The sequence below is a fragment of the Babylonia areolata genome, chromosome 29, assembly GCF_041734735.1.
Source record: "Babylonia areolata isolate BAREFJ2019XMU chromosome 29, ASM4173473v1, whole genome shotgun sequence".
In the NCBI taxonomy this organism is placed as follows: domain Eukaryota; kingdom Metazoa; phylum Mollusca; class Gastropoda; order Neogastropoda; family Buccinidae; genus Babylonia; species Babylonia areolata.
The window spans coordinates 37,907,700-37,935,632 of record NC_134904.1 but is presented as its reverse complement, the minus strand read 5'-3'; the positions used below and the strand labels follow the sequence as shown (position 1 = coordinate 37,935,632).

Genomic DNA, 27,933 nt, shown 5'->3' with positions numbered 1-27,933 from the left:
GTGGGAGAGACAGAGACGAGGCTTCCTCATGTCGGCTGCTACACGCTGTTGCATGTTGCGCTTGTGCAGTGACGTTGCTTGAGCAACAGTGTACACGCGCTGACAATGAGTTGACACCGAAGCTCATTGAGAGTCTGCTGTTCTCTTGTTAATTGTTGTTGATATCATCCATTTACAATCGAGGAGAACATGTGACATAAGTGAAGTCGACTTCTCAATGGCCACCATCGTGAACGGAGAAGGAGATGGTGAGATCGCCACCACCGAATTTTGCGAAAGACATGCTTCGAGTTCAGCTCAAACTTTTGTTCGACATTTCCTGGCCTTCGATCGGAACACTCCTTCTGTCGGGAGGTCACGGGATCCGAACGATTATGCCAAGAAATTCACTGAATTTTTCCTTCGACATTTCGACTACGAATTGAAACGATCATCGTTCGTGGGTGAATCACTCGCGGAAGTAAATAACACCAACCACCGTGAACCGACGACCAACTTGACCGGTTCTGAGGTCACACGACTTCGCAGAGGGGCTCACAATGGAGAAACCGACGACTACGCTGACCAAGAGAGCAACTCCGATAGAGGGGTCAGCCCAGGTCGCAAGAATCAGAAAGGAATTTTACGCCGGCTTTCTTTCAAGAACATACGCAAATCAAGACTGTTCAAGCAGACGTCAGACGAGGTGGAGAGCGGGGGTGGCTGTGCGGAGGCCCCGCACCCACATCATCACAATAATAATCACCACAGAAAGTCATCGAAATACAAGGAGAAGAAACACAAGGGGAAGCTTATGAACAGTCGGAATGAGGGGGGCGTCAAAAGAGAAGGCATTGTCCACGTTTTGCAGCCAGGGGAGGATTCCAAAGGGAGATCCAAGTGGGAGAAGACACGGCTGGTGCTTGTGAAAGCCACTGGAGGGTATCTTTTGGAATTTTACTCACCTCCAAAGGTAAATGGATGAATGAAATTACCACTGGTGTGGATAAATGTATGTTTTTTTCATTTTCAGTTTAATCATTATCACTGATGAATTTTAGACACAAGCTGCGAATTCTTTTCTTGTCCATTATAACCCATAGAGGAACCAAGTGGTAAATTATACATGGCCAAGCTTGTTCCAAAAGCTGATTTTATGTTTATATCCCCATTATCATTATGGTACTTGGTAGCATTCTGTCTCATTATGATAATGTAATTTATGATGCACTAATTCCAGCTGCAGTATCCAATGCATTTTTTTATTTTTTATTTTATTTTTTACTGTGTTAGTGTACATATAGGAGAGCTAGAAGTTTTGCTGGATGACTTGCTAAAAATAAGTCACATTGTTTTATACATTGTCTTGATTGTGCATGTCAGCTGAGTAAGAATAACACAGTTATTGTGTGTGCATGGCATACATGACTACAGTACATTATATTGGACACATGTCCACACACACACACACACACATGTGCACACTCATAGCCATACACATACATGTGTGCATGCACACATTCACAACTGCACACATGCATGCATACACTGACAACCATACACACGTGTGGTGAATGCAAACACTAACAATTATATATATGTATACGTACATGTGCATGCACATACAGCTGTACACACATACATAGAATGATACGTAGACATTGACAGCCATGCACACAGATGTACTTGCACACACAGCCATGTAGACACACATACATGTACACACACACAGACATGCACACGGAGATGCACACATAAAATATTTTAAAAATTACAAGCATGCACAACTTATACTAACAGTAACAGGCAGCAGACAAACCTGTTACAGCAGACACACAGACATGTTTTACAAACAGCATATAAAGGCAACGCCACATTACAGAGATGTGTCCCACCAACACACCATTTAATGTTATGTTCTCACCGTATAAGGTATGATAAAGCAACACAACACAGTGCAATATGCGTACTTACAACACACCTTAACTCATCACAACAAAAAGTTTTATCTGATAGTACTGTTCACACTGTCAAAGGGAGAGAATCAGTGTGAACTAAAAACAACTAGGTGTACACTTTATTTTTTTTTGGTCACAATGATGTTGAGTGTGGGAAGTGTGTTGACATTCCTTTTAATCAGCCACTTGTAGTATTTAACTCTAAACATGTGAATACCAGGCAAGCTTTACAAGGGTTCACTGGATTTGGAACTGTCAGGACAGAATCCCATATATATATATATATATATATATATATGTGTGTGTGTGTGTGTGTGTGTGTGTGTGTGTGTGTATACTTACATAGATATCCTCCACTAATCTCCGCCCCTTCTGTGTACACACATTTTGGAAGAATATTGATAAAGAAAGGAAATCTAGAGCTCTCTGTAATACTAATACTGTAATATTCATCGTGTATCTTTCTAGACTGCTTGACTTCTGTTCTGACTACACAGAATGTCACTGTTACTTTTACTTTTTGCAGTTAATGTTGAATTTTAGATTTTCATTGGAACAAGCTGAAAGCAAATCATTTTACTTACGAGCTTGAAAACACACACACACACACACACACACACACACACACACACACACACACACACACACACACTTATATAATTTGCACTGTAAGCATTGAAACAGGAGAGAAACTGAGAAAAAGTAATAAGTGAATCATACTGATTGGAAAAAAAAAAGAGTGAAACCATAAGTGTCAAGCATACTGTATCAGTGAGTGTGTTACTTTGTTTGACAAGGGAAAGGGGTGGCTGTTATTCTGTAAGCAATAACTTAAATATAAAAAAAAAATAAAAAAAATAAAAAAGGGCATTCATGAACTAAACTGTTATAAGATGAATGTAATAACATTTTGACTAATTCATTGATGTTTTCCCATCTTTTCCTATTTTGCCAACTTTCCTTCCTTCGAGTTCTTTTCCTTCTTTTCTGTCTTTATATCTTTTCTTTCTTTCTCTTTTCTTTTAATTTAATCTTTCTTTTTTCCTTCTTTCCTTTCTCTCTGTCTTATCAAGTAATTTTTCTTGTTTGTCTTTTGTCTAAATTCTCTTAGTGTTACTCATTGCACTTGTCTACTGATGATAACACGCGTGCGCACACAAACGACTCTATCTCTCCCTCTCTTTCTTCCCTTCTCTCTCTCCCCCCCTCCCCGTGCACTCTCTCTCTATTTTTCTTTTCACCTTCCCGCTCACTCTTTCAGTTACACAAAGTTAAATATATGCACAGCCAAAGAATGTTTTGATATATAAGTTATGAATTCATCTTACATAACTTTCTTGAAGCTTGAATACAAATTGTTCATTTACAAGTGTGTTTCATGTTTGTAATTTTAAGCAATTGCAGTGCTTGTTGGATAATATGGAAGGATATATGATATGATAGTGACACACAATGAATATATTTATGGAGTGTTTTTTCTTTACTATCTCCCTAACAGTAACAGCGCCAAACAGTGGATGATTTGGAACTTCCTCTCAGAATGAAGGATAGAACAATCTGGAAAGACAGATCATAATTCATATGTACAATGTACACATTTAAGTGGAGGTACTTACTGTACATAACATTTGGTGTGTGTCAAGTGTTAGAGACTTAGACATGTGTCAGCGTTCTCTTTGTTTCTGAGCTACATCCAGGCGGAAAAGTGACATCCTTGTGTGTAATCTTCACTCACTGGGAACATTGATGTTTTTGACTTGTAACGTTTGTTATGTAAATCATTTGTTTCCCTTGTTACATTACTTATATTTGTTATTTTAAAATGTAACATTACAATGTGAAAATAGGTTTTATAAATTCGGGATGTCTACAATCACCAGTATACATGACGAGACACTAAAGTGTTAAACATAATTCCTACAATACAATGCAATCCAATGCAGTAGAATGTAGTACAATTAAGTACAACAGAGTACAATGCAGTACAACACAACATAATAGAATACAATGCAATACATCTTTATTAATTGGATTGGAAATTGTGGGTGCATCCAAAGGCACATCACTTAGACCACACAGTCTCTTAGCCAGCAGCTGAGTCTGACACAATTTGTACTATGAAGAAGATAAAGGTGAAAAGAAATATATATATATATATATATATATATATATATATATAAAAGAAGATAAAGAAACAAACGGAAAACTAAAACAACAACAACAATAAAAAGACTACACAAAAAACTAGCTGAATTAAATCATGAAAGTAATAAAACATAGCAGCTTGATTTATCACACAGATAATCACTAAACAGAATTATAGCCTACATCTAAGAAACAGTTTCCGAATAAGAGACACTATCATTATGATACAATTTGTTAATTATTCAATGACAGTTTCTGTATTAGAAACAATTGAGATACATTCTTACGTGCCATAAAAGAGGTACATGTTCTAATTTTAATTCTTACATTATGAAACATTGAATTCAAACTAAATAAACCCTGTTCCAAATTATCATTAATCTTAAATTCTTCATTCAAATCATCGTGTGTCTTACCGTTGGATGAGTTATTACCAGTCCATATGTTTTGTATGCTTTTGTAGTTTTGTGAGTGGGTGTGGGGATTTTTTGGGTGTAGCCTTCTGGTCTAATTATCATGATGAATGCTTTAGTAGAAAACTGAAAAGTCACTTCCTCAACACTTCAGATGTCCCAATTGTCTGTTGTCAACAAATGGGTAGTGTGTTGGCCAAGTGGTAACGCCTAGGAAGTGAGAGAATCGGAGCGCACTGCATCAAATCCTACAGTCGCCAGTATTTTCTCCCCCTCCGTTAGACCTTGAGTGGTGGTCTGGATGCTATTTATTTGGATGAGACGATAAACCCAGGTCCTGTGTGCAGCACGCACAAATATATATATAAAAGAACCCACAGCAACAAAAGTGTCGGTCCCTGGCAACATTTTGTAGAAAAATCCACTTTGATAGGGGGAAAAAAAAAAATTTGCAGGCAGAAAAAAGTACAAAAAAAGAAAAAGAAAAAAGAGGGTGGCACTCTCAGTGTACCAATGCGCTCTCCCTGGGGAGAGCAGCCCAAATTTCACTCAGAGAAATCTGTTGTGGCAAAGAAAAATAGTAAAATGATACAATACAGTATATTTTTGATTGGACATTGATTAATAACTGAAACAGGATGTATGTTCATGACAAGCTTGCATCTGTTTAGTTTGATTAATAACTGAAGCAGGATGTATGTTCATGACAAGCTTGCATCTGTTCAGTCATGGTAGCCGTGATGGCTTGAGGTGTGATACTGCTATCTCAAATCTATCAGACTAAGTTACAGTTTATTCTGTTGAGCTATTTACATGCCTGCTTGTATTAGTTGTACAATATACTGCTATACACAAAGACACAGACACATGTATACACTCACACTCAAGTACACACATACACACACAAGTACACACACAAGTACACACACACACACACACACACACAAGTACACACACAGACACATGTAAACACACATGTATACACACACACACACGTACACACACAAGTACACAAGTACACACACAGACACATGTAAACACACACACACACACACACACACACACACACACACACACACCGAAATCATGCACACTATGACTATGCACACACACACACACACGCACACACACATACACACACAGTGACACACACACACACACACACACACACACACACACACACAGAGCACATAATAACAGTAACCCCCAAAATCGACAACAACAGAAAAACCAACAACGGCAAACAAACAAAAAAGACAACCATGCTTCACTGTCAGCCTTTCAGAAAGACTGAGGTTTAATCAGTGACTGATTCAGTCAGGTTCCTGCACACTGGCAGCTAGACTAACAGCCAAGCAGTTATTTATTGTCAACAAGAAAACAATTTAGAATATGCGTTTTCCCTCAGCCCTGTCAGTCGAGCCTTTTGCACTATAGATTGATATGGAGCAGGATGTTTGGTGTCTGGCCAGGAGATCCGTAAGGCATTCTGTAGCGGATCTGTATGGTATCATATTGTATTGTATTGTGTCACACACTATGTTGTTTCATGTTGTACAGTTTAAGCCTTTCGCCGCCAAGTTTGTTTTTCAGAGACACTCCCCAGCATCAAATATTCTAGTCTTGACGCTCTCCTCGGTCACACCATTTGGTTCATTTCAGAACAACACAGTGACTTGTTCACATCAAACTCGGTTAAGGGGGAGGGGTCAGTCAATTTCCTTTCGCATGAGAACATTGGCTGCAGCTGTCAAGCTTTGTCACAATGTGAAAAACAGTCCTTTAAACATGAACCCTTGATGTTGACTTAACTCACTCAGTACGGCCAGTCCTCTCTTCTCCTCTACACAGACCCCTCGGATGTCCAGTGGGTGTCTGAATGACCCAAGCTTTAGCTTCCGTCATCAGAATTGTGGTATTCTTTGTCAACATTCACCTCTGAAGTATAAGAGCCTTCCGCTTGCAATATTTTGATGATGGTAATTGGGGTGAAATGCTGTTAACATCGTCTCTTTCACCGTTCGTATGGAGAGAGTTAAGTTGCATGGTGGTGAACTCAGAACTGTCCAGATGACTGAAGTTTAAGTTATTGAATAAACCGGTACTGACAGTATGTCAGTTATTATACAACATAAAACTATTAAAAGTAAAATCTTGTGTCTTTTTTTTCTTCTTCTGTTTATATAAGTCAGTCAAAGCCTTTCACATAGACCTGCAGCTCCAGCCCATAACCGATATTATTAGCCAAGCAGTTGTTGTCAACAGGAAAATGATAAAGACAGAGTGTATGCTGCACTCAATTGATCACCTCACCTGTAAGACAAGCACCCAGACCACCACTCAAGTGTCATGGAGGGGGAAGAGGGAGGGGGAGGGGGGATGAGGGGGGTGGGGCAAGGGGTAGGGGGGTAATAGTTAACCATATCACTGTCAATGTATGAGACATGAACCTGTGGACACTGGCTTCTTTGTGGGGTACATTACCATGAGTCCATCCATCCACTTTGAATATATATATAATATATGTAAAATGTTTTTTTTTGTGTGTGTACATGTAATACAGACCTATATAGACCTAGATATTTGCACATATTGCGTTTACTGGTTTAGACCAGTTCATTTCCTGGCACGGGAACTTTAAAAAAAAAAATCTAAGGAGGAAGGTGGCAGAATGGTTAAGATACTTTATCTGCCAGTACAGTGTTATTGTGAGTCTGGGTTTGATTCCTGCTCTGACGGGTGCAATAGCCGAGTGGTTAAAGCGTTGGACTGTCAGTCTGAGGGTCCCGGGTTCGAATCACGGTGACGGCGCCTGGTGGGTAAAGGGTGGAGATTTTTACGATCTCCCAGGTCAACATATGTGCAGACCTGCTAGTGCCTGAACCCCCTTCGTGTGTATATGCAAGCAGAAGATCAGATACGCACGTTAAAGATCCTGTAATCCATGTCAGCGTTCGGTGGGTTATGGAAACAAGAACATACCCAGCATGCACACCCCTGAAATCGGAGTATGGCTGCCTACATGGCGGGGTAAAAACGGTCATACACGTAAAAGCCCACTCATGTGCATACGAGTGAACGCAGCAGGAGCAGCAGATTCCTGCTCTCACCTCTTCTCCTAAGTTTGACTGGAAAATCATCAAACTGAGCATCTAGTCTTTTGGACGAGAGGATAAACTGAGGTCCCGTGTGCAGCGCACAACTTGGCACACTGAAAAAAAAAAAGAACCCATGACAACAAAAGTGTTGTCCTCAAAAAACAGCATCTAGTCTTTTGGACGAGAGGATAAACTGAGGTCCCGTGTGCAGCGCACAACTTGGCACACTGAAAAAAAAAAAGAACCCATGACAACAAAAGTGTTGTCCTCAAACAAAAATCTGTTGAAGAAATCCACTCTGTTAGATGCACAAGATAGTATTCTCTCAAGGTCTGATGAGTGTGTTGGGTTATAATGCGGTTTTTAGGCATCTGTCTTGCAGGTATGGTGTACACATAGCATATATATAATGATTTGTCTGTATTCATTGCGGCCTTCTTGAGAAACTAAAACTGGGAAACTGAAAACAAGAAAATCAGTCATTAATGACACAAAAGATGATTCTATATGATATTAAAATCTTGTTTGTTATTAATTGTTGCTATTATTATTATTAATTTTATTATCATTATTATCGGTGTTGTGCTTGACCTTATATAATAGTAGTTGCTGTTATTTTTCTTGTTGTCATTATTTATTAATATTATTATTATTATTATTATCATTATTTATTATTTAAAAAAAAAAAAAAATTAGTTTTTTTTCTCAAGGCCTGACTAAGCGCGTTGGGTTACGCTGGTGGTCAGGCATCTGTTTGACAGATGTGGTGTAGCGTATATGGATTTGTCTGAACGCAGTGACGCCTGCTTGAGCTACTGTTACTGATACAACATTACATTGCATCTGTCTATCTATTTATCTGTCTATCTATCTACGATGTATCTGTCTATCTAATCTATAGATCTCAGTATCTGTAGATCTCTCAATCTATCTGTATGTCTGTACAACTGTCCAAGACCAGGGGGAAAACAGCAAAATCATTCATTTTCTTTCTGTCCGCCAGTCTGTCAAGCCCCGAACCGGACTGCTGTGCATGCTGATCACAGAGGTGCGGGAGACAACGGCTTTGGAGATGCCAGACCGGGAAAACACGCTGGTTCTGAAGGGTAACGGCCCTTTGGAGTACGTCATCGAAGCGTCAGACAGCACAGAGCTTCGCATGTGGATCCAAGCCATCCACCATTGCATTGATCCTGTCCCTGAATCCCTGTCGTCAGAAGAAGGGGCAGTGTAAGTGGATTTGGGTCACAAAGCGTATGTATACATGTGTGACATGTATGTATTTGTATTTGTATTTGTATTTGTATTTCTCTTCATCACAACAGATTTCTCTGTGTGAAATTCGGGCTGCTCTCCCCAGGGAGAGCGCGTCGCTATACTACAGCGCCACCCATTTTTTTGTATTTTTTCCTGCGTGCAGTTTTATTTGTTTTTCCTATGGAAGTGGATTTTTCTACATAATTTTGCCAGGAACAACCCTTTTGTTGCCGAGGGTTCTTTTACGTGCGCTAAGTGTATGCTGCACACGGGACCTCGGTTTATCGTCTCATCCGAATGACTAGTGTCCAGACCACCACACAAGGTCTAGTGGAGGGGGAAAAAATATCGGCGGCTGAGCTGTGATTCGAACCAGCGCGCTCAGATTCTCTCTCGCTTCCTAGGCGGACGCGTTACCTCTAGGCCATCACTCCACTGTCCAACTGTAACCATCACAACAGCAGAGGAGGTGGCTGCTGTCCCAGCTACATGGGCTAGAATTAATTTTGATAACAGCGGAGAGTGATTTTCGCAGGTCAGCTTCCCACTGTCTCGGCCAGGAGGGTTTTAGGACAGTTGGCGTTGGGATGGTCACCGAAGGCCAGCTAGCCCCCAAGGCTGATTTACTGGTGTGATCTGTATAATCTGAAATTTGAATTTTTTTTTATATGATATATATTTACTTGTTTTGTTATTTATGTTTATGTGCATTGCTGGCCTAAAGGACTGGAATAAGCTGCAACTAAATGACAATAAGACTGAATTTATGATAGCCTGTCCAGAGAAGTTTCGTCAACATCCTTCCTTTCCTGACTCAGTTCTGATCACTTTCTCCTCCTGTTCGCAGTCTTGATGTAATCCAAGACCAGTCTCTTTCCTTCCAGCAGAACATTTCAAATATCTGTAAAGTTGCCTGTTTGGAACTGCATAGAATCAGTTCTGTCCGCCACCATCTCTCAACTGATGCAACCAGCACTTGTATGCGCTCTGGTTCTCTCAAGATTGGATTACTGCAATTCTCTTTTGGTTGGTCTTCCCAAATATCTGTTAGACAGACTCCAACGAGTTCAGAATAACGCTGCCAGACTCATTTGCAGATCTTCTAAATTTGATCATGTTTCTGCTCTCCTTCAGTCTCTCCACTGGTTGCCTGTTTCTGATCGGATAGACTGTAAGCTATCCACTCTGACCTTTTCTGCAGTCAGTGGATCTGGCCCCAAGTATCTTTCTGAACTCCTCCATATCTATACTCTGTCTCACCAGCTCCGTTCTTCCTCTGATACTCAACTTCTCAGGATACCTCACATCAGAAGTAAGATCTATTGACACAGATCGTTTTCTTTTCAATCGCTAAACAAGCTCCCTGATAACCTCCGTCATTCTGATTCCCTTGCATCTTTTAAATCTCGTCTCAAAACTCACCTTTTCCCTCAGCAGTAAGTTCAGTTGTGGCAGGTCCACTTCCTTTGTGTTAGCTGTACTTGACTGTGTGTGTGTATACATATGTATGTGTACATAACTACATGCATGTATATGAATGTGTGTGTGTGTGTGTGTGTGTGTGTGTGCGCGCGTGCACATGTCTGTTGATGTATGTTTGTGCGTGCCTATGTGTGCATATGTGTTGACGGTAGCTGTTAGGTACATATGTATCTTAAAATGTGTGTGTGTGTGTGTGTGTGTGTGTGTGTGTGTGTGTGTAGTCAGTGTGTATGTAACAACTAACATTGATGTAATGTCTTATGTAAACATAAGTGTTTTTGTAAAACACCCAGAGCAGATTTCTGGATAGTGTGCTATGTAACTTATAAGTGTCCATTATTATTAGTTATTGTTATTATTGTTACTACTATTGTTATTGTTATTACTTCTTCTTCTTCGTATTTTTTATCATCATCATTATTTTATATTCTTTTACAAACAAGCAGGGTAGTTTCAGTCTTTTTTCAACCTCTTTGCCCTTGCTTGTGAAATGATTCATCTTTCACTATGCTGTTAGTATTAATTTGATGCTCAAGTTTGTTAGTAAAGTTACATTTAATGAATTAATCTAGAAATTCATATAAAAAAAAAAAAAAAATTGCCATCATCCAGCAACTTCTCATTGACACCTGCACCTAATTTTTTAAGACTTTTTTATTTTCATGGACAGCAGATATCTTATCCCCCCACCCCCCTCACACACCCCCTCAGAGACAACTGTTCAAGACAACTATTCAAATAACATAAAACAAAATAAAAGGATTTGGCATGGCACAGCGCAGCTCAGCATGCCACAATACAGCATATCACAGCACAGCACAGCAATACATCATGAGATAGCACAGCACAGCATACCAAAACACAGTACAGCACATCACAACACAGCACAGCACACCACAGCACAGCACAGCACAACACTACATCATAAGATAGCACAGCACAGCACACCACAACACAGCACAGCACACCACAACACAGCACAGCACAACACTACATCATAAGATAGCACAGCACAGCACAGCACAACACAGCACACCACAGCACAACATTACATCATAAGATAGCACAGCACAGCACAACACAGCACAGCACACCACAACACAGCACAACACAACACAGCACAACACTACATCATAAGATAGCACAGCACAGCACAACACAGCACAGCACAGCACACCACAGCACAACATTACATCATAAGATAGCACAGCACAGCACAGCACAACACAGCACAGCACAGCACAGCACAGCACAACACAGCACAACACTACATCATAAGATAGCACATCACAGCACACCACATCACAGCACAGCACACCACAGCACAGCACACCACAGCACAACACTACATCATCAGATAGTACAGCACAGCACACCACAACACAGCACATCACAACACAGCACAGCACAACACTACATCATAAGATAGCACATCATAGCACACCACATCACAGCACAGCACACCACAACACAGCACAACACAACACAGCACAACACTACATCATAAGATAGCACATCATAGCACACCACATCACAGCACAGCACACCACAGCACAGCACACCACAGCACAACACTACATCATCAGATAGTACAGCACAGCACACCACAACACAGCACATCACAACACAGCACAGCACACCACAGCACAATATTACATCATAAAATAGCACAGCACACCATACCACAGCACAACACTTCATCATAGGATGGCACAACACAGCATTGCAGCACAGCACAGCACAGCGGAGCACAACACAGTACAGTGCAAAGATCTACAGCAACACATTACACTCACTTCGTATCAAAGAAGGTACTACTGCTACTACAAACTATGAACTGTTTTTGTTTCTGTCTTGCAGTCGACCAAGGCTACCCACCGCTCCGTCAGGATCCATTGAAAGAAAAGGTTCGTTGTTTGCACCTTCACAGTTGACACAGAAACTAGAACTCTTGTGATGAAAATGTTTCTGTGACTAAGTCATCGCTGTCTGAAAACAGGCAGTTGTGTGATGAAATGATTAGAACATCACTGTTTTGTTACTGTGTTAGAAACTAGAAAACTAATATGTTGTGTCTTTTACAGTATAGTGTTACCCATGTTGGCTTTGATTCTTTTTCGTGGTGGAATTAAAATAGCCTCCCCATTCCTCATGCTTGTCTTTCTAGTTTTCTTTTTATGTGATGTGTGTTCTCATAAGTTTTATCTTTCTGAGTTGGAGTCTGTTATGCATGTATGTGAATGCATGGTGTGTAAGCACTTTGATGTGTCTCTGCACAAGATTCAGCACTATATATATATATATATATATATATATATATATATATATATATATATATATATATATATATATATATATATATGTTGTTATCATCATCATCATCATCATCAACATCAGGTGCTGCTTTAACAAAGCATTTCCTTATCGTACCATTGGTTCAGCCAGTTTCAATGCAAGGCACTTAGCTTTGTTTTGATTGGAAGAAGAACCTTGACTTTATAACGCACGTTAATTAGCTTTGTTTAAATCTGAAGGAGTATGCTGAATTCAGTTTCATAGTGAGTTCTATTGCCATGAACTATTCTAATACTGGCATTTTTATTTTTTTTTTATTGCACTCTTAATGTTTACTGGCAGTGGAATGAATCAGAGTATGTTTGTATTTGTATTTGTATTTTTTTTTTATCACAACAGATTTCTCTGTGTGAAATTCGGGCTGCTCTCCCCCCGGGAGAGCGCGTCGCTACACTACAGCGCCACCCATTTTTTTGTATTTTTTCCTGTGTGCAGTTTTATTTGTTTTTCCTATCGAAGTGGATTTTTCTACAGAATTTTGCCAGGAACAACCATTTTGTTGCCGTGGGTTCTTTTACATGCGCTAAGTGCATGCTGCACACGGGACCTCGGTTTATCATCTCATCCGAATGACTAGTGTCCAGACCACCACTCAAGGTCTAGTGGAGGGGGAGGAAATATCAGCGGCTGAGCCGTGATTCGAACAAGCGCGCTCAGATTTTCTCGCTTCCTAGGCGGACGCGTTACCTCTAGGCCATCACTATATATATATATATATATATATATATATAGAGAGAGAGAGAGAGAGAGATCTAAGTTGAGGACAGAGAAAAACTTGGCAGATTTGTGTGTGTGTCTGTGTGTGTGTGTGTGAGAGAGCGGTGCGTAGCAGTAAAACTGTTGTATTGAGTGTTCAGGTACTGTTTTGTTCTGATAATGTGGAAGATAAAATGGATCCCTTTTCACACTGTGAGACTGGGTAATTCCCACAGCTCCTAAGACATCCATCTCAGTACAGCCGGAGGAAGTGAAGGAGACGGTATCAAGGGGTATTGATTTTTTTTTCACATTGTTGAGAATCCTAGGCTTGGTTTGGTTCATTGCCCAGCTCACTCTAAACTGCTGAAAGAAGTTGACTTTGTGTGTACTTTGCTTGGGTAGAAACATAGGTTATTTGAGAAAACCACTTTACAAGCACACCTTGAGTCAGTTTGTGGTTGTTGAATTGGCTGCTGTTTTCTTGAGTACAGGGGATAGCTATGGTTTGTGTTGTCTCAGCCGGATGTGTTGTATTTCAGTTTTGTCTCAACAGGTTACTTTGTGTGAAATTTGGGCTGTTCTCCCCAGGAAGAGCGCCCTGCCTCAGCGCAGCACCACCCATGCTTTATTGACTCACTTGTGTAAACAAAGTGAGTCTATGTTTTAACCCGGTGTTCGGTTGTCTGTGTGTGTGTGTGTGTGTCTGTGTGTCCCGGGTAAACTTTAACATTGACATTTTCTCAGCAAATACTTTGTCAGTTGACACCGAATTAGGCATAAAAATAGGAAAAATTCAGTTCTTTCCTGTCATCTTTTTTAAAACAATATTGCACCTCTGGGATGGGCACAAAAAAATTAAAAAAAGAAGCCAAATTATATGCAAATTGAATTTACTGTTATATTTATATTTTTTGTATTCTCTAAACTTGGCACTTTGATCTCTTATTCTGACACAACAACAAGAGGAGTCATTATTATCATTTTTTGTTCAAACAGGAACTTCTTTTGCTAAGCATGGAATTTTTATTTATTTTGCAAACGTTTTGGTGCAGATAGTAAAAAAGGGAAATTACTCTGTAATTAATGCTAGGGGACTTAATTTATCACAAGTGAGTCTTGAAGGCCTTGCCTCTCTTGTTTCTTCCTGTCTGCAAGTGTATTTGTTTTACTATCAGAGTGGGATTGATCTACAGAATTTCGCCAGGGACAACCCTTTTGTTGCCGTGGGTTCTTTTAAGTGTGCTAAGTGCATGCTGCACACAGGATCTCATTTCATTGCCTCATCTGAAAGACTGGCAACCAGCCCATTGTATCTTATTTCATTTTTGTCTCAACAGGTTACTTTGTGTGAAATTCAGGCTGTTCTCCCCAGGGAGAGCGTCTCGCCACAGTGCAGCACCACCTGTACTGTTTTTTTCCTGTCGGCAAGTGCAACTGCAAGTGTATTCATTTTACTATCAAAGTGCAATTTTTTTTTTACAGAGTTTAGCCAGCGGCACCCTTTTTGTTGCCACAGGTTCTTTTTCCTGTGCTAACTGCATGCTGCACAGGGGATCTAGTTTGATTGCCTCTTCTGAAAGACTAGCAACCTATGCACTTGAGACCTGACTAGGGAGTTGGGTTTTGCTACTTTTCAGGCATCTGCCTAGCTGACAGATGTGGTTCAGTGTGTAAGATAGGTTCATCTGAAGGCAGTGATGCCTCCTTGAGAAACTGAAACTGAAACTTGCTCAGCAGACTCCAGCCAGCTCACCCCGGCACGGCGCAGCTCGTCGCAGGGCAGCCTGGGAAGCAACACCCCCGACATCCCCCCCCGCCCCACCCCTCGACCCTGGAGCATGGGACACTCGCAGGATCTGTTGACGTCGCACAACCACAGCAACCCTGACGTTGCGGCACGCTTGGACAGCAGCTTTGGTGAGTGGAGGCTGGTGCAATAGCCGAGTGGTTAAAGCGTTGAACTTTTAATCTGAGGGTCCCAGGTTTGAATCGCGGCTTGCTTGAAATGTTATTGAATGACACAGGAAACGAATGATGAGTGCCCAATGGTAGCTGTCAGTTGGCTCTACCCAGGTAGGCAGCCTGCTGTGTAAATGACCCTGAGCTTGTAAAGCGCTTAGGACTTGGTCTCCGACTGAGGATAGGTGCTATATATAAGTATCCATATCATTCATTCATTCAAAGGTGGTGTTTGAATTGTTTGTTTGTTTGTTTGTTTTCCCTTGTGTAAACAAAATGAGTCTATGTTTTAACCCGGTGTTCGGTTGTCTGTGTGTGTGTGTCTGTGTGTGTCTGTGTGTCCGTGGAAAACTTTAACATTGTCATTTTCTCTGGAAACACTTTGTCTGTCAATATCAAACTTGGCTTAAACATGGTATGAAAAAAAATCTTCACAGTCATACCATTAACAGGTTGTAAGTCTTTCGAGTTAAGCCGTATTTACGAATCATTAACGGTTTATTTCATTTACTTTCCGAAATCCAAAAATTCTGAAAACCTCTTCCCACTGAGTTAGGCCTACCAGAAGGTAGGTTGTGTTTGAAGACAACGACCTCATTTTTCTTGTTCACAATTAAAAGGAAAGAAACACAAATTCTGGACAGGACACATACAGTGATACTAACTACATCATCAGCGTGTTTACTACATATGAATATTCTAAAGTGGACACTGAATTAATTGGAATGAACATAAAAGAAAAATTGACTCGATCGTTTCTTTCCGCCCATTGTAGACTGGTTCATCAGTGCAGATCCAGAGGTAGATCTGCAATGTGTTGCGGTGGACTTGAAGCGATGGCAACGTCTCATTTACTGCCGAAATAAAAGAATAATCGAGATATAATAACAGACACAAAAAACATGATTTAAAAACGGCGTTATTTCGTCCACTACAATCATATCTATTTGTCACACGAAGAAGAAAACGTCAATTTTGCTTTTAACTATTAAATTCAATCAAATGATGTCAGATGAGCTGTAGCAGTGGGGATTAGTCTGCTTGCTTTGGAACTGAACATGCATGGTTCGATCGCACTCGCATGCATTTGTTTGTTTGTGTGTGTGTGTGTGTGTGTGTGTGAATTTTTTTTCCAAGCTTTTTAAAAAAATTTTTTATATATATTTAATACAGAGCACTTTTCAGTGATATTTTTAATCTCTTCTTTTTTTTTTTCTCCTCATGATTCCTTTACTGGATAAAGCGCGAAGCACAAGTGAGTCTTGAAGGCTTTGCCTCGTGTTTACTCTGGTCTCATGTTGAAATGTTTTGTATTATTGTTGTTTCTTTTTTGTTTCATTTTTGTTGTTTTTTGTTGTTGTTGTTGCTTACCTGTGTCTTTACTCACAATGTGAGTCCATGTTATAACCCTGGGTTTCAGTTATGTGTGTGTCCTTTTCTCATACATGTATGTCTGTGGTAAACTTTAATGAATTAATTTTCATTGGAAATACTTTGTTGACACAGAACCTGGCTTAGAAATAGGGAAAAAAAAAGTTCTTTCCATATATTCTAATTGAAATGAAAGTGCGCCTCAGGGAAGGGCACTTAGATTTTTTTTATTATTTTTTTTTTAAAGAAGTCAAAATTGTGTCCATAGTTAGGTTACTGTTACATTTTTATTTTTTTCCACGAAATTTAGTGGGTTTTTTTTTTAACTGACATAATGATTAATGGCAGTCAGTTTATCATTTTCAGTTCAGGTAGGAACTTTTTTTGCTTGATACGGAAGTTATATTGATGCATACATCTGCCAGGAGCAGTAAAATTCTACGTTATAATGGGACATTAGCCTGAATATACTGTGGGAAGTATATTTTTAAAGTAAACGGATCACACTTAACTGAAACAATAGATTTTGAAATGCGACTCACAGCATAGAAAGGCTGTTGTGTTTTGTGCTTAGTGTGAAGATCTTGCAGTATCTACATTTGCCTGAACGGACTTTTTTCCCCCCAGTAAACATAGTATTGCTGTGTCTTGTCTTCCTTTTATGCATATATTCAATAGTAGCATGTGCATTGCATGGATAGTTTGCGATAAACTTATTAATCAAAGGAGATGAAGGAGGTTGCTAAATCTGATTCGGGGAATTATTTTTGTATGTTCATGGGACATTTCATAGATCTGTTGTCTTCACACCAGTAAAGTGACCTAGGTATTACTTTGTATGGACAAACACTGACATTCATGAAAAAAGAATAAATAAAAAAGGCCAAGCAAAATGACGTTGGAAAGACCTTTTATGTACAAATAAGCCCACATTCAGACAAAAATTGCAAGTAAAGTGACCTAGGAATGACCGTATGTGGACATACTCAGACTCTGTTTATGCATACCAAGATTCAAACACTCGACTGTTCGCCGCCGTTCTTTCTCTGTCTCTGGACCTTGCAATTGGAATGAACTTCCTCTTTCGCTTTGTCAAGTCTCCACACTCAGCTCTTTGAAGTCTGGCCTTACAACCCACCTCTTCCCAAAATAGCCTCCCTTCCCTGCCTCTTCCTTGTCTTTAGTTTCTCCAGTTTTAGAGTTATGCATGCATGTGAATGACTGGTGCGAAAGCGCTTTGATTTGTCTCTGCACAAGATTCAGCGCTATATAAATACCATTATTATTATTATTATTATGAAAAGGCCAGGCAAAATAACATTGGAATGACCTTTTATGGAAAAATAAGCCTACATTCAGAAAGAAAAATGGAATGTTAAGCAACCTAGGAATAAACGTCTATATGGACAAACACTCACATGAAAAAAGTAAACAAAAAACGCCAAGCAAAATGACATTGGAATGACCTTTTACGAACAAACAAGCTCATATTCAGACAAAAATGGCAAGTGACCAAGTGTGTGTGTGTGTGTGTGCATACATGTGTGTGTGTGTGTGCATGTGCGCGCATATTTTAGTTATACATACCTTTTATTTGTTGGATGTTTTTATTTGTAAATATTGTTGTCCAGTACCCTGTTGTCTCAAAGTGTGTAGTTGTGTTTGTGGTGGAGGGAGGGGGGGGGGAAGTCTATCGTCAGCTATTGGGAATTCTTATTTGACTAGTTTTAATCTCTTTTTATGTTACGCATGTTCATTTTATGTTGGTGTTTACAACGAAGCCTGTGATTGTACAAGTTAATTTCCATGTGGATTGATAAAGTGTTTTTGATTGATCGATTGTTAGAAATTGCCTTCTATGGACGAACACTCACATGAAAAAATGGTAAGTAAAATAACATTGGAATTAATTTTTATGCACAAACCTGCTCATATAAACAAAGAAAAGTCAAGCAATACTCTGTCGCCGCCGTGGCGAAGTGGTTAGCGTCATGGACTGAAGGCTGGGAGGACGCGGGTTCGAATCCCAGTGTAGGTGGAGTTTTCAGCCCGTGGCCGGCTCCTACCCAGACTTGAGTGTGCTGTGGGCTTAAATGGGGAGACTGGGACCACACAGTCGAGCGCCATCCACTTAAAGGATGCATATTTGGGTGTGTTGCTCTAATTACCTGACCAACACTGCAAGTGTCTGTATCTCTCGGGCCTGGTTAATGCTGGGATATCATTATGACAGGAAGCGTTGAGTACAGCCTTGTCCTAAACCAAAATGGACCTCCATAGCATCATCGTCATCGTCCTCCTCCTCCTCCTTCATCATCATCAGTATAAACAAAACAGTCTCAAAGTCTGTGGCCTTTCATGCCCTGCTCTCATGGTGACCTTAGTTTCGATAACCCTCCACTTCCGTGCTTGGGGTGAGTCCTGTCAGTGTCTTCAGTGTCGGCAGATTCATGGGGGACTGTTGTTTGAGGGATGTGTGGCGGTCTCCACACTGGGAGGGACGCTCATTCAGTCTGGCTCCGCGACTAAGCCATTATTGTCGTTAGTAGGGGGCTTAGTAGGTGGTGTCCTAAGTACGTTGAATCAGAACAGGCATCACTGAACACCACCGAAGTGACTCAGCAGCAGTGCAGGGTCTCCTCTGGTGTGTGGCCTCCTGGCGACCTAACATCGATGGTTCCCTGTGGACTGCCGATGCTGGAATTGTGATGGATGAACCTGGATGTGGCCGTGTATGGGGGAATCTAAATGAGCAGAGTGGGAGTGATGCCACTGAAATGGTGCAGATGATGGGGCAGCAGAAAAAAAAAAGAACCTCTGTCGTACTGTTCCGGAAGGCATCGGCGCTCGTCTTGTATCAGAGACTGACATGAGCTTACAGTTTAGCCAACCTCAAAGTGAGCTGTATTATCAACAGTTTCTCCACTGTTAACAGGGAATTCATATACAGCCTAATGTTTTGTGAAGGACTATGACTCTCAGACTAGGAGGCATGATTGCACTGCCTTTTATGACTGCAGCCTTGGGAGTTAGCTGGCATTTGGGGACCATCAAACGCCAACTTGTCTTTAAAGCCCTCATGGCTGAGAGAGTGGGGGTGTGACTTGGGCAAGATGTTCTCCACTGAAATCAGATTCTAGCCCAGATAGTCAGGACAGCAAATGCTTCCTCTGCTATTCTGATGGTTGTAGTTGGACCTGAATGACTATCATCCCCCCATGGGATGCTGGGTTCTCTCAGTATAAACAGCATTCCCGCCTTCTGGAAATTCTGTGCTAGAAATTTCCTCTTTTCTATATCACTCTTTATTTCTGCTGTTTTTTCCTTCCTTCACTGTTGTCTCCTTTTTCTGCCTTCCCAGTCCATTCCCTTTCTTTTTTCGAGCAAGCCTTGACACTTTTTTTTTTCTTTTTTCCACAGTCTATGATGTACTGTCTGTGCTGTTTTGCTCTGGCAACTAATTAGTGAAATTGTAAACACTAGGATGGCCTGCCATTGTGCACTGTTATTTGCCTGTGTGGCCTTTTTTTAATGTATTTTTTGTTTGGCTTTAAGTATTTTTCAATCCCTTTTTATGATTTTTTTGTAAACTGAGGATGATAAATTAAGCAGAAGGGCTGAAGTGCTTAGCGCAGTCAAGTCATATTTGCATCAAGGAGATAAATGGTTAGGATAATGTGTCATGAACTGTGTTTTGTGAGTTTGTCTTGATGGGTTTTTTTTGTGTGTGTAGGTAGATGTGACACTTGTGTTGATGTAGTTGAGCATTTGTGCCATTTGGCAGTCCTGATAAGGCCATGTGTGGTTGGCCGGACTATAAGCAACAATATACGACTGTTTATCATACAACTGTTCCAGAGCAAGACCCAGGTGAAGAGGGCTCCATTGACACACGTCTGAGGGAGTACCCATGGTTCCACGGCACGCTGTCCAGGGCCGATGCCGCCCAGCTAGTGCTTCAGCAGGGCCCCTCTGGTCACGGCGTCTTCCTGGTGCGCAAGAGCGAAACTCGCACAGGCGAATACGTCCTGACCTTCAACTTTCAAGGTCGTGCAAAGGTCAGTTGGAAAAATTGTTGTTGTGGTGGTGTTCCTTTCGTGGAGGGTGAGGTGAAATCTTGAAACTAGAGAACTAAGACTTGGAGGTGGGGTTGAGTGATGCAGTGGGGAATAAGCTTAGAATATGTCTTGACCTTCAACTTTCAAGGTCATGCAAAGGTCATTTGGAATGGTGAAGGTGTTCCTTTTGTACATTGTAAGCATCTTGACCTTTCAAACTTTCAAGGTCATGCTAAGTTCATCGGAAACGTGTGGTGTTGTTCCTTTGTGGAGAGTAAGGTGAAAGCTTGAAACGGAAAGGTAGAGAACTAAGACTTGGAGGTGGGATCAAGTGGGATGTTTGAGGGCTGGGGGTTGGGGGCTGGGAGTTGGGGGCTTGGGGTTGGGGGTTGGGGAGGTTAACAAACACAGAATATTACTTGACCTTCAGATTTCAAGGTCGCACAAAGGTCAGAAGGAATGTGTGGTGTGTTAGTTTGTGGAGGGTGAGGTGAAGCTTGATACTAGACGACTTCGACTTGGGAGGTGGGGTTGAGTGAGCAGGAAGGTGGCAGAGGTAAGAGGCTGAACGCCAGTACAGACATCTATGAAGGTGTGGGTTCAAAAACCCATGGCAGGGCCGAGAAAACGCGGATCGTGCTGAGTGCGTTCGCGGATCAATAAAAATGACATTAAAGGCAACACTGACCTGAGTGTGTGGCAGCAAACCTCTAGAAGTCACCAGAGGAGGTGTAGGAGGTGGTGGAGGTCTGGAGTCGACCGGAGGGAGCGGAGGAAGTGGAGGAGGTGGCGGGTTGGCGTTGTTGAGAGGGCCAGGAGTAGAGGGCCCAGAGTGTCAGCGAATCGATTGTGATCGTGCCTTAATTTTAGCACGATTCCCCAATTGAGCTACATAATTATATGACCTGGTTGGAGACATAATTTGACAACAAACAAGAATGCCAGAGAATCGACAGACAGGCAGAAAATAGGAAAAAATTAGCCGTATGAAGAGCACAGGAACAGGAATCATGATGGCTGCTGGAAAAAGAGGGCGCTAGCTAGCGGGACAAATGGGAGGTTACCTACTTCCGGGAGGTTATCGGCTGTAGTTGCTTTCATTTTCTCCGCATAGGCGGATAGTAGTTTGCACAGGACAGGAATGTCAGACCCCTGCCGGAGTCTGCACTAGTTGGGTCACGGTACGTATATTATTTAAACGTAATTTTAGATAGAAAATTTCCTTTTCACATTTCTCCCAAGTTTGACTGGAAAATGAAAACAAGCGTCTAGTCGTTCGGATAATATGACAAACCGAGGTCTGGCGCACAGAAGAAGAACCTTTGGCAGCATAAGTGCTTTCCTTTGGCAAAATTCTGCAGAGGAAATCCACTCTGATAGGTACACAAATGACGGGCGCAATAGCCGAGTGGTTAAAGCGTTGGACTGTCAATCTGAGGGTCCCGGGTTCGAATCACGGTGATGGCGCCTGGTGGGTGAAGGGTGGAGATTTTTACGATCTCCCAGGTCAACATATGTGCAGACCTGCCAGTGCCTGAACCCCCTTTGTGTGTATATGCAAGCAGAAGATCAAATACGCACGTTAAAGATCCTGTAATCCATGTCAGCAGTCGGTGGGTTATGGAAACAAGAACATACCCAGCATGCACACCCCCGAAAATGGAGTATGGCTGCCTACATGGCGGGGTAAAAACGGTCATACACGTAAAAGCCCACTCGTGTGCATACGAGTGAACGTGGGAGTTGCAGCCCACGAACGCAGAAGAAGAAGAAGAAGACGGTACACAAATATATATATGCATGCACTCAAGGCCTGACTGACCACGATGCGTCATGTTGCTGGTCAGGCATCTGCCAGGCAGTTGTGGTGTAGTGTGTATGAATTTGTTCAGACGTAGTGATGCCATCTTGAGAAACTGGAACTGAGGCAGGGGGAAAGAAAAAATTGTTGCTGGCAGAACTTACCCCGCTATCTGTTTCAAAATGACTTAATCCCTTGACTGCTGCTGACGACTATGCTTGTCAGTGAAGGGCTGTCACCTTACCAAGGTATGACTGAGCTCACAGGTCAGGATGTCAGTGAAGGGCTGTCACCTTACTGAGGTATGACTGAGCTCACAGGTCAGGATGTCAGTGAAGGGCTGTCACCTCACTGAGGTATGACTGAGCTCACAGGTCAGGATGTCAGTGAAGGGCTGTCACCTCACTGAGGTATGACTGAGCTCACAGGGCAGGATGTCAGTGAAGGGCTGTCACCTCACTGAGGTATGACTGAGCTCACAGGTCAGGATGTCAGTGAAGGGCTGTCACCTCACTGAGGTATGATTGAGCTCACGGGTCAGGATGTCAGTGAAGGGCTGTCACCTCACTGAGGTATGATTGAGCTTTCAGGTCACCGTTCTTTTTCTGGACTTCTTCATCTTGGGGATTGCATTACTTTTGTGCAGCAAAATTGCTGCTTTTCAGACTGTGCAACACTACCTCCAACCCAGAATGAATTTAAAATCTTTCTGAAGGCATGGTTATTTTTGCCAAGCATTCCATTGGGTATGTTGAAAGCTGTGTGAGGTTGAGGATGGCAGTTTATGTGAGTGTGTGTTATGTAATTTCACGCATTGTGTGCTTACACCACATCAAGTTGCATTATTGAAGATCATGTGTTATTAGAATGGTTCATTCTTCTTCTTATTATTATTATTATAAAGAAAAAATGTTCTTTGGATGGTTTTACTCAGTTTGTTTCTTTTCCAGCATAGAGATTGAAGAATATTTGTTATCGCAAGATGTCTTAATAAATAGATAAAATGATCGATTTCCAGATGAACAATTGCAGTTATTTTGCCCATGGATGGTTTTTCATCACAACTTGTTTCTTTTTTTTTTCCCTTTCTTTTTTTTTCCCTCCCACAGCACTTGCGGATGAACATCAACAGCGACCGAAAGTGCCGGGTCCAGCACCTGTGGTTCGAAACCATCTTCGACATGCTGGAGCATTTCCGCACCCACCCCATCCCCCTGGAGTCAGGAGGCACGTCAGACGTCACGCTCACGGACTACATCGTCGCCATTGAGGCTCCTCACACACCGTCCTCGCTGCCCCGGAACCTGTCCCGAGGGGCCGGCGGAGGGATACGCGGCTCCTTCTCCGCTCACCACGGGATGGAGAATCGTGACGTTGTGGTGGTGAGCGGGTCGGTGAGGTCGAGAACATCCTCGATAGAGAACGTGGTTCGGGAGCAGTCGTCAGGGGCACAGCAGCATGGGACCCGAGCCGTCGACAACCACTACTCCTTTGTTTGAGAGAAACGTTGGTTCCTGTCGAACAAACAAAACAAACGAGGAGCCGCTTTTCATTGTGTTTGCAGAACAGCAAGCTTGCCAGAAGAACACGAGTTGTCGTTTCTTTGTTTGAAGACATGAGCTGTTGACAGCTTTGGCAACTTTTGTTTTTTTGGAAGATGAGCTGTCAACAATCGCTGCTTCTTTTGTTGGAGAGAACATATTCTCCTTCAAACAACAGTCACTTCTTTGTTTGGGTAACACAAACTGTCAACAATTGTATCATCTGTGTTTGAAGTTGCGAGCTGTCAACGACTGCTACTCCTTTGTTTGAGAGAACATGAACTTTCAACAATCAGACCTGAAGTGGCCGCGTTGCGGTTGGATGTGGCTGTAAGCAACATGATTTGATTTGATCCATCAGCTTCTTTTTTGAAGAGCACAGGCTTTCAGCTATTATTTCTTCTTTGTTTGAAAGACGCGGGCTGTCGACAGCGACGTCTTCTTTGTTTTGGAACGTTAGCCATTGACAGCCACCTCTTTCTTTGTTTGATGGAGTTGACAACAAACAAATCACTTCTTGAGTTCTTTGTTTAAAGACACAAGCAGTTTGACAGCGGCTTCTTTGTTTTGGAATTTGAGCTGTCGTCGACAGCCGTTTCACCTTTGTTTGATTGACACAAATTGTTGACAGCTTTGAAGACTGCAAGCTGCCAGCAACCGCTTGTTGCTTTATTTGAAGGTGACTGCACGGAACAGGACAAAGGCAGCTTCATCTCATCACTCAGAAGAAAAAAAAACTGATTTCGTGTGTGGAGGGGAAATAACTCAGCGTCCCAGAAGGAGATTAAAAAACAACAGAACACTTTCAGAAAAAAAAGAAAGAAAAAGAAAAAAGAAAAGCAAAATTTCACTTGTGAAAGAAAAAAAAAATCCTTAAACTAAGGTTTTGGATGTGGAGGTGGTTTTGTTTTGAATTTTGTTGGAAGAAGCTGCTGTTATGAGGGGAGAGTTTGTTTTAACTCTTGACTTGACCCAGAAGTCCTGTGTACAGAATGAACATTTTAGTGACGTGATGTGCGGCGACTATTGTACTAATTCATGTGATGAGAGGGTTGCAGTCAGTGTTTGCTGTAGACATTTCTTGGTTTACTGTTTGTGCTTGTGTGTGTGTGTGTGTGTGTGTGTGTGTGTGTGTGTGTGTGTTCAACTTACTTCAAGCATGTGGGTTGGTGTGGTTGTGTGTGTGTCTGTGTGTGTAAATGTGTTGACATAACAGAACCATGCATGCATGTGTTTGTATGTGTGTCTGTGTTTCTGTGCGTGTGTGTGTGTGTGTGTGTGTGTGTGTGTGACGTTCTTGCATACTCAGGTGTGTTTGCATTTGCTTTTGTGCATGTGCTTTTTGTATGTGCTTGTGTACATCATGTGTTTGTGTGTGTGTGTGTGTGTGTGTGTGTGTGTGTGTGTGAGTGTGTGTGTGTGTGTGTGTGTGTGTGTGTGTGTGTGCGCGCGTGCCCAGTTTGTATATTAATCTAGCAATCCTTGGGTTAGTATTTATAGTGTGATATGTATGCACAAAGAGAGGTAGAAAAAAAAATCATTGAGAAGACTGACAAGAGCCTTTTCTGACTTGCTTTTTATACAGGCATGAAAGTAGTCAAAATAGAAATTGTGAAATAAAAATGTTCAAACCAAAGAATGGTTTGGATATGAATAGAATTCAATTTGGAATTGAAGTGAACTCAAAGTGTTTGTGTTGTCTATTCACAACAGACAGTTTATTTGGAATATGATGGTTATTTGGAAGAAATAGAACTTTGGTTGTTGTTGGCATTCAGTTTAAGGGCACTCTGATGTAACTTGAGTGTGTGTTATCATAATCACTGGTATTCTCTTTTCTGTATGTGTTTGGGGGTGTGTGGGTGGAGTTGGGTTTGGGGTGGGGTGGGGTGGGGCTATGTGTGTGAACAATCAGAAAAAAAGGAATACCACCTTCAGTCTGAATTTTTGGTACTAGATAAGTACTACTTATTCCAACGCAGAATAGCTTTCATTTGTAGATAGGTGGTCTAAGAACGTGCCCCGGTTCATGGGAAATAAAATTATTCGTGTCAAGACAAACATTGCTAAAGTTTCTTTAATATGCTGTTTATGTCTCTGACAGTTTTAAGGAAACTTTGTTATTATTTTATTTTCAATAAAGAAAAACAGAATTTTCAGGAAATCCAGATGTTTGTGCACTTGTTCTTGAAGACAGACTTTAGGCAAGACTTAAAAAAGAGATCTTCATCTGAATGATATGATGGATGCTTTGATCAATTTGATGCTGTGGAGAACTGTCATGTAAATTGAAAAATGTGTGTGTGTGTGTGTGTGTGTGTGTGTGTGTGTGTGAAACAGGATACAAACAGGTGGAAATGGTCGTTTCCCAGGTGACTGAGGAACATATATAGATGGATATTTGAACAAAAGAGTGTTTATGTATGACTTATATCATAATGTGTGTTTTTGTGTGTGTTAGTGTGTGTATGCATGCATCTGTGTGTGTGTGTGTGTGTGTGTGTGTGTGTTTCTCTCTCTCTATATATATATATGTGTGTGTGTGTATAAAGAGAGAGGGAGAGAGAGGGGGGGGGGGCTCAGCTAGGTGCAAAAACACAAATGTTCAAGATTTTTGCTTTAAAAGTTAGAATGAAAAAAACAACTGGCTTCATGTGTTCTTGGGTTTTTTTCTGATGATATAGATTTTTTTTCTTTTACATGATTCTCATGTCTTTTCAGTAAGTTAGAATGATAATAATGCTTTTATTCGTCAAACATTGAAACTTTGAGGGTTTGTTTTTTGTTGTTCTTTTAAGGTGATGGAAGAATGAACGCTGCCTTTAGGTTTTTTATTTTCATTGTGCTTTTTTTCTTTTTTCTTTTTAAACAGCATGTTTATATTAGCCAGGGGGAAAAAGGGGAGGTTACCTACTTCCGGGAGATTATCGGCCGTAGTACTTTCGTTTTCTCCGCATAGGCGGATAGTAGTTTGCACAGGACAGGAGATGGTATGTAGAAACATGCTCTGGACATATATATATATATATAAAAAATTTCTCGAATGATAAAAGAATCTGCTCTGGAAATGGAGTTCAGCTGCCTTAGATAGTGGGTCAAAGAAAGGACTGAATTCTTTTTCCGCTGTTTCTATCCTGTGATTATCAGGCACTGTTCCTGTGTGTGCGAGATATGCAGAGGGTGCTTCTTTTCTTCAGACGGTATTAACTCACTCAGTACGGCCAGTCCTCTCTTCTCCTCTACACACACCCCTCGGATGTCCAGCGGGTGTCTGAATGACCCAACCTTTAGCTTCCGTCGTCAGAATTGTGGTATTCTTTGTCAGCATTCACCTCTTAAGTATAAGAGCCTTCCGCTTGCAATATTTTGATGATGGTAATTGGGGTGAAACGCTGTTGACGTCGTCTTTTTCGCCGTTCGTATGGAGAGAGTTAAGCTATGCCATGCAGTCAGCACGGCCAGTTTTCTTTTTTCTTCTTCTTACATTGCGTGTAGATGCGTGTTTGTGTGTGTGTGTGTGTGTGTATGTGCGCATGTGTGTGTGTGTGCATACATCTGTGTATGTACATGTCTTAGTGTGTGTGTGACAGTGTGCGCGCGCGCGCGCGCGCGCGTGTGTGTGTGTGTGTGTGTGTGTTTACCTCTATCTCTGGTTCTTCTCACTGCAGCCTCTCCAGACTCGTAATTTTTGATATTTCAAGAACTCGGGTAGGATCCATTCAGACTATCAGGCAACATTTCTTCATCAAACAGGTAGAGCAGGACATGTTTATAACAGCAAAGTTATCAGAATATTCTTACATGTACTTAATATACA

The 27,933-nt window shown here is 41.4% G+C and overlaps 1 protein-coding gene across 1 annotated transcript; it reads left to right on the top strand.

Annotated features, from left to right (window-relative positions):
* LOC143302309 (SH2B adapter protein 1-like) lies at window positions 1-27,639 on the top strand. The gene is made up of 6 exons (XM_076616919.1): window positions 1-952; window positions 8,597-8,823; window positions 12,193-12,239; window positions 15,124-15,303; window positions 20,575-20,774; window positions 23,685-27,639. The coding sequence occupies exons 1-6, from the start codon at window positions 218-220 to the stop codon at window positions 24,072-24,074; spliced, it is 1,779 nt and encodes a 592-aa protein (XP_076473034.1). The 5' UTR covers window positions 1-217; the 3' UTR covers window positions 24,075-27,639.
* Window positions 27,640-27,933: the final 294 nt, after the last annotated feature.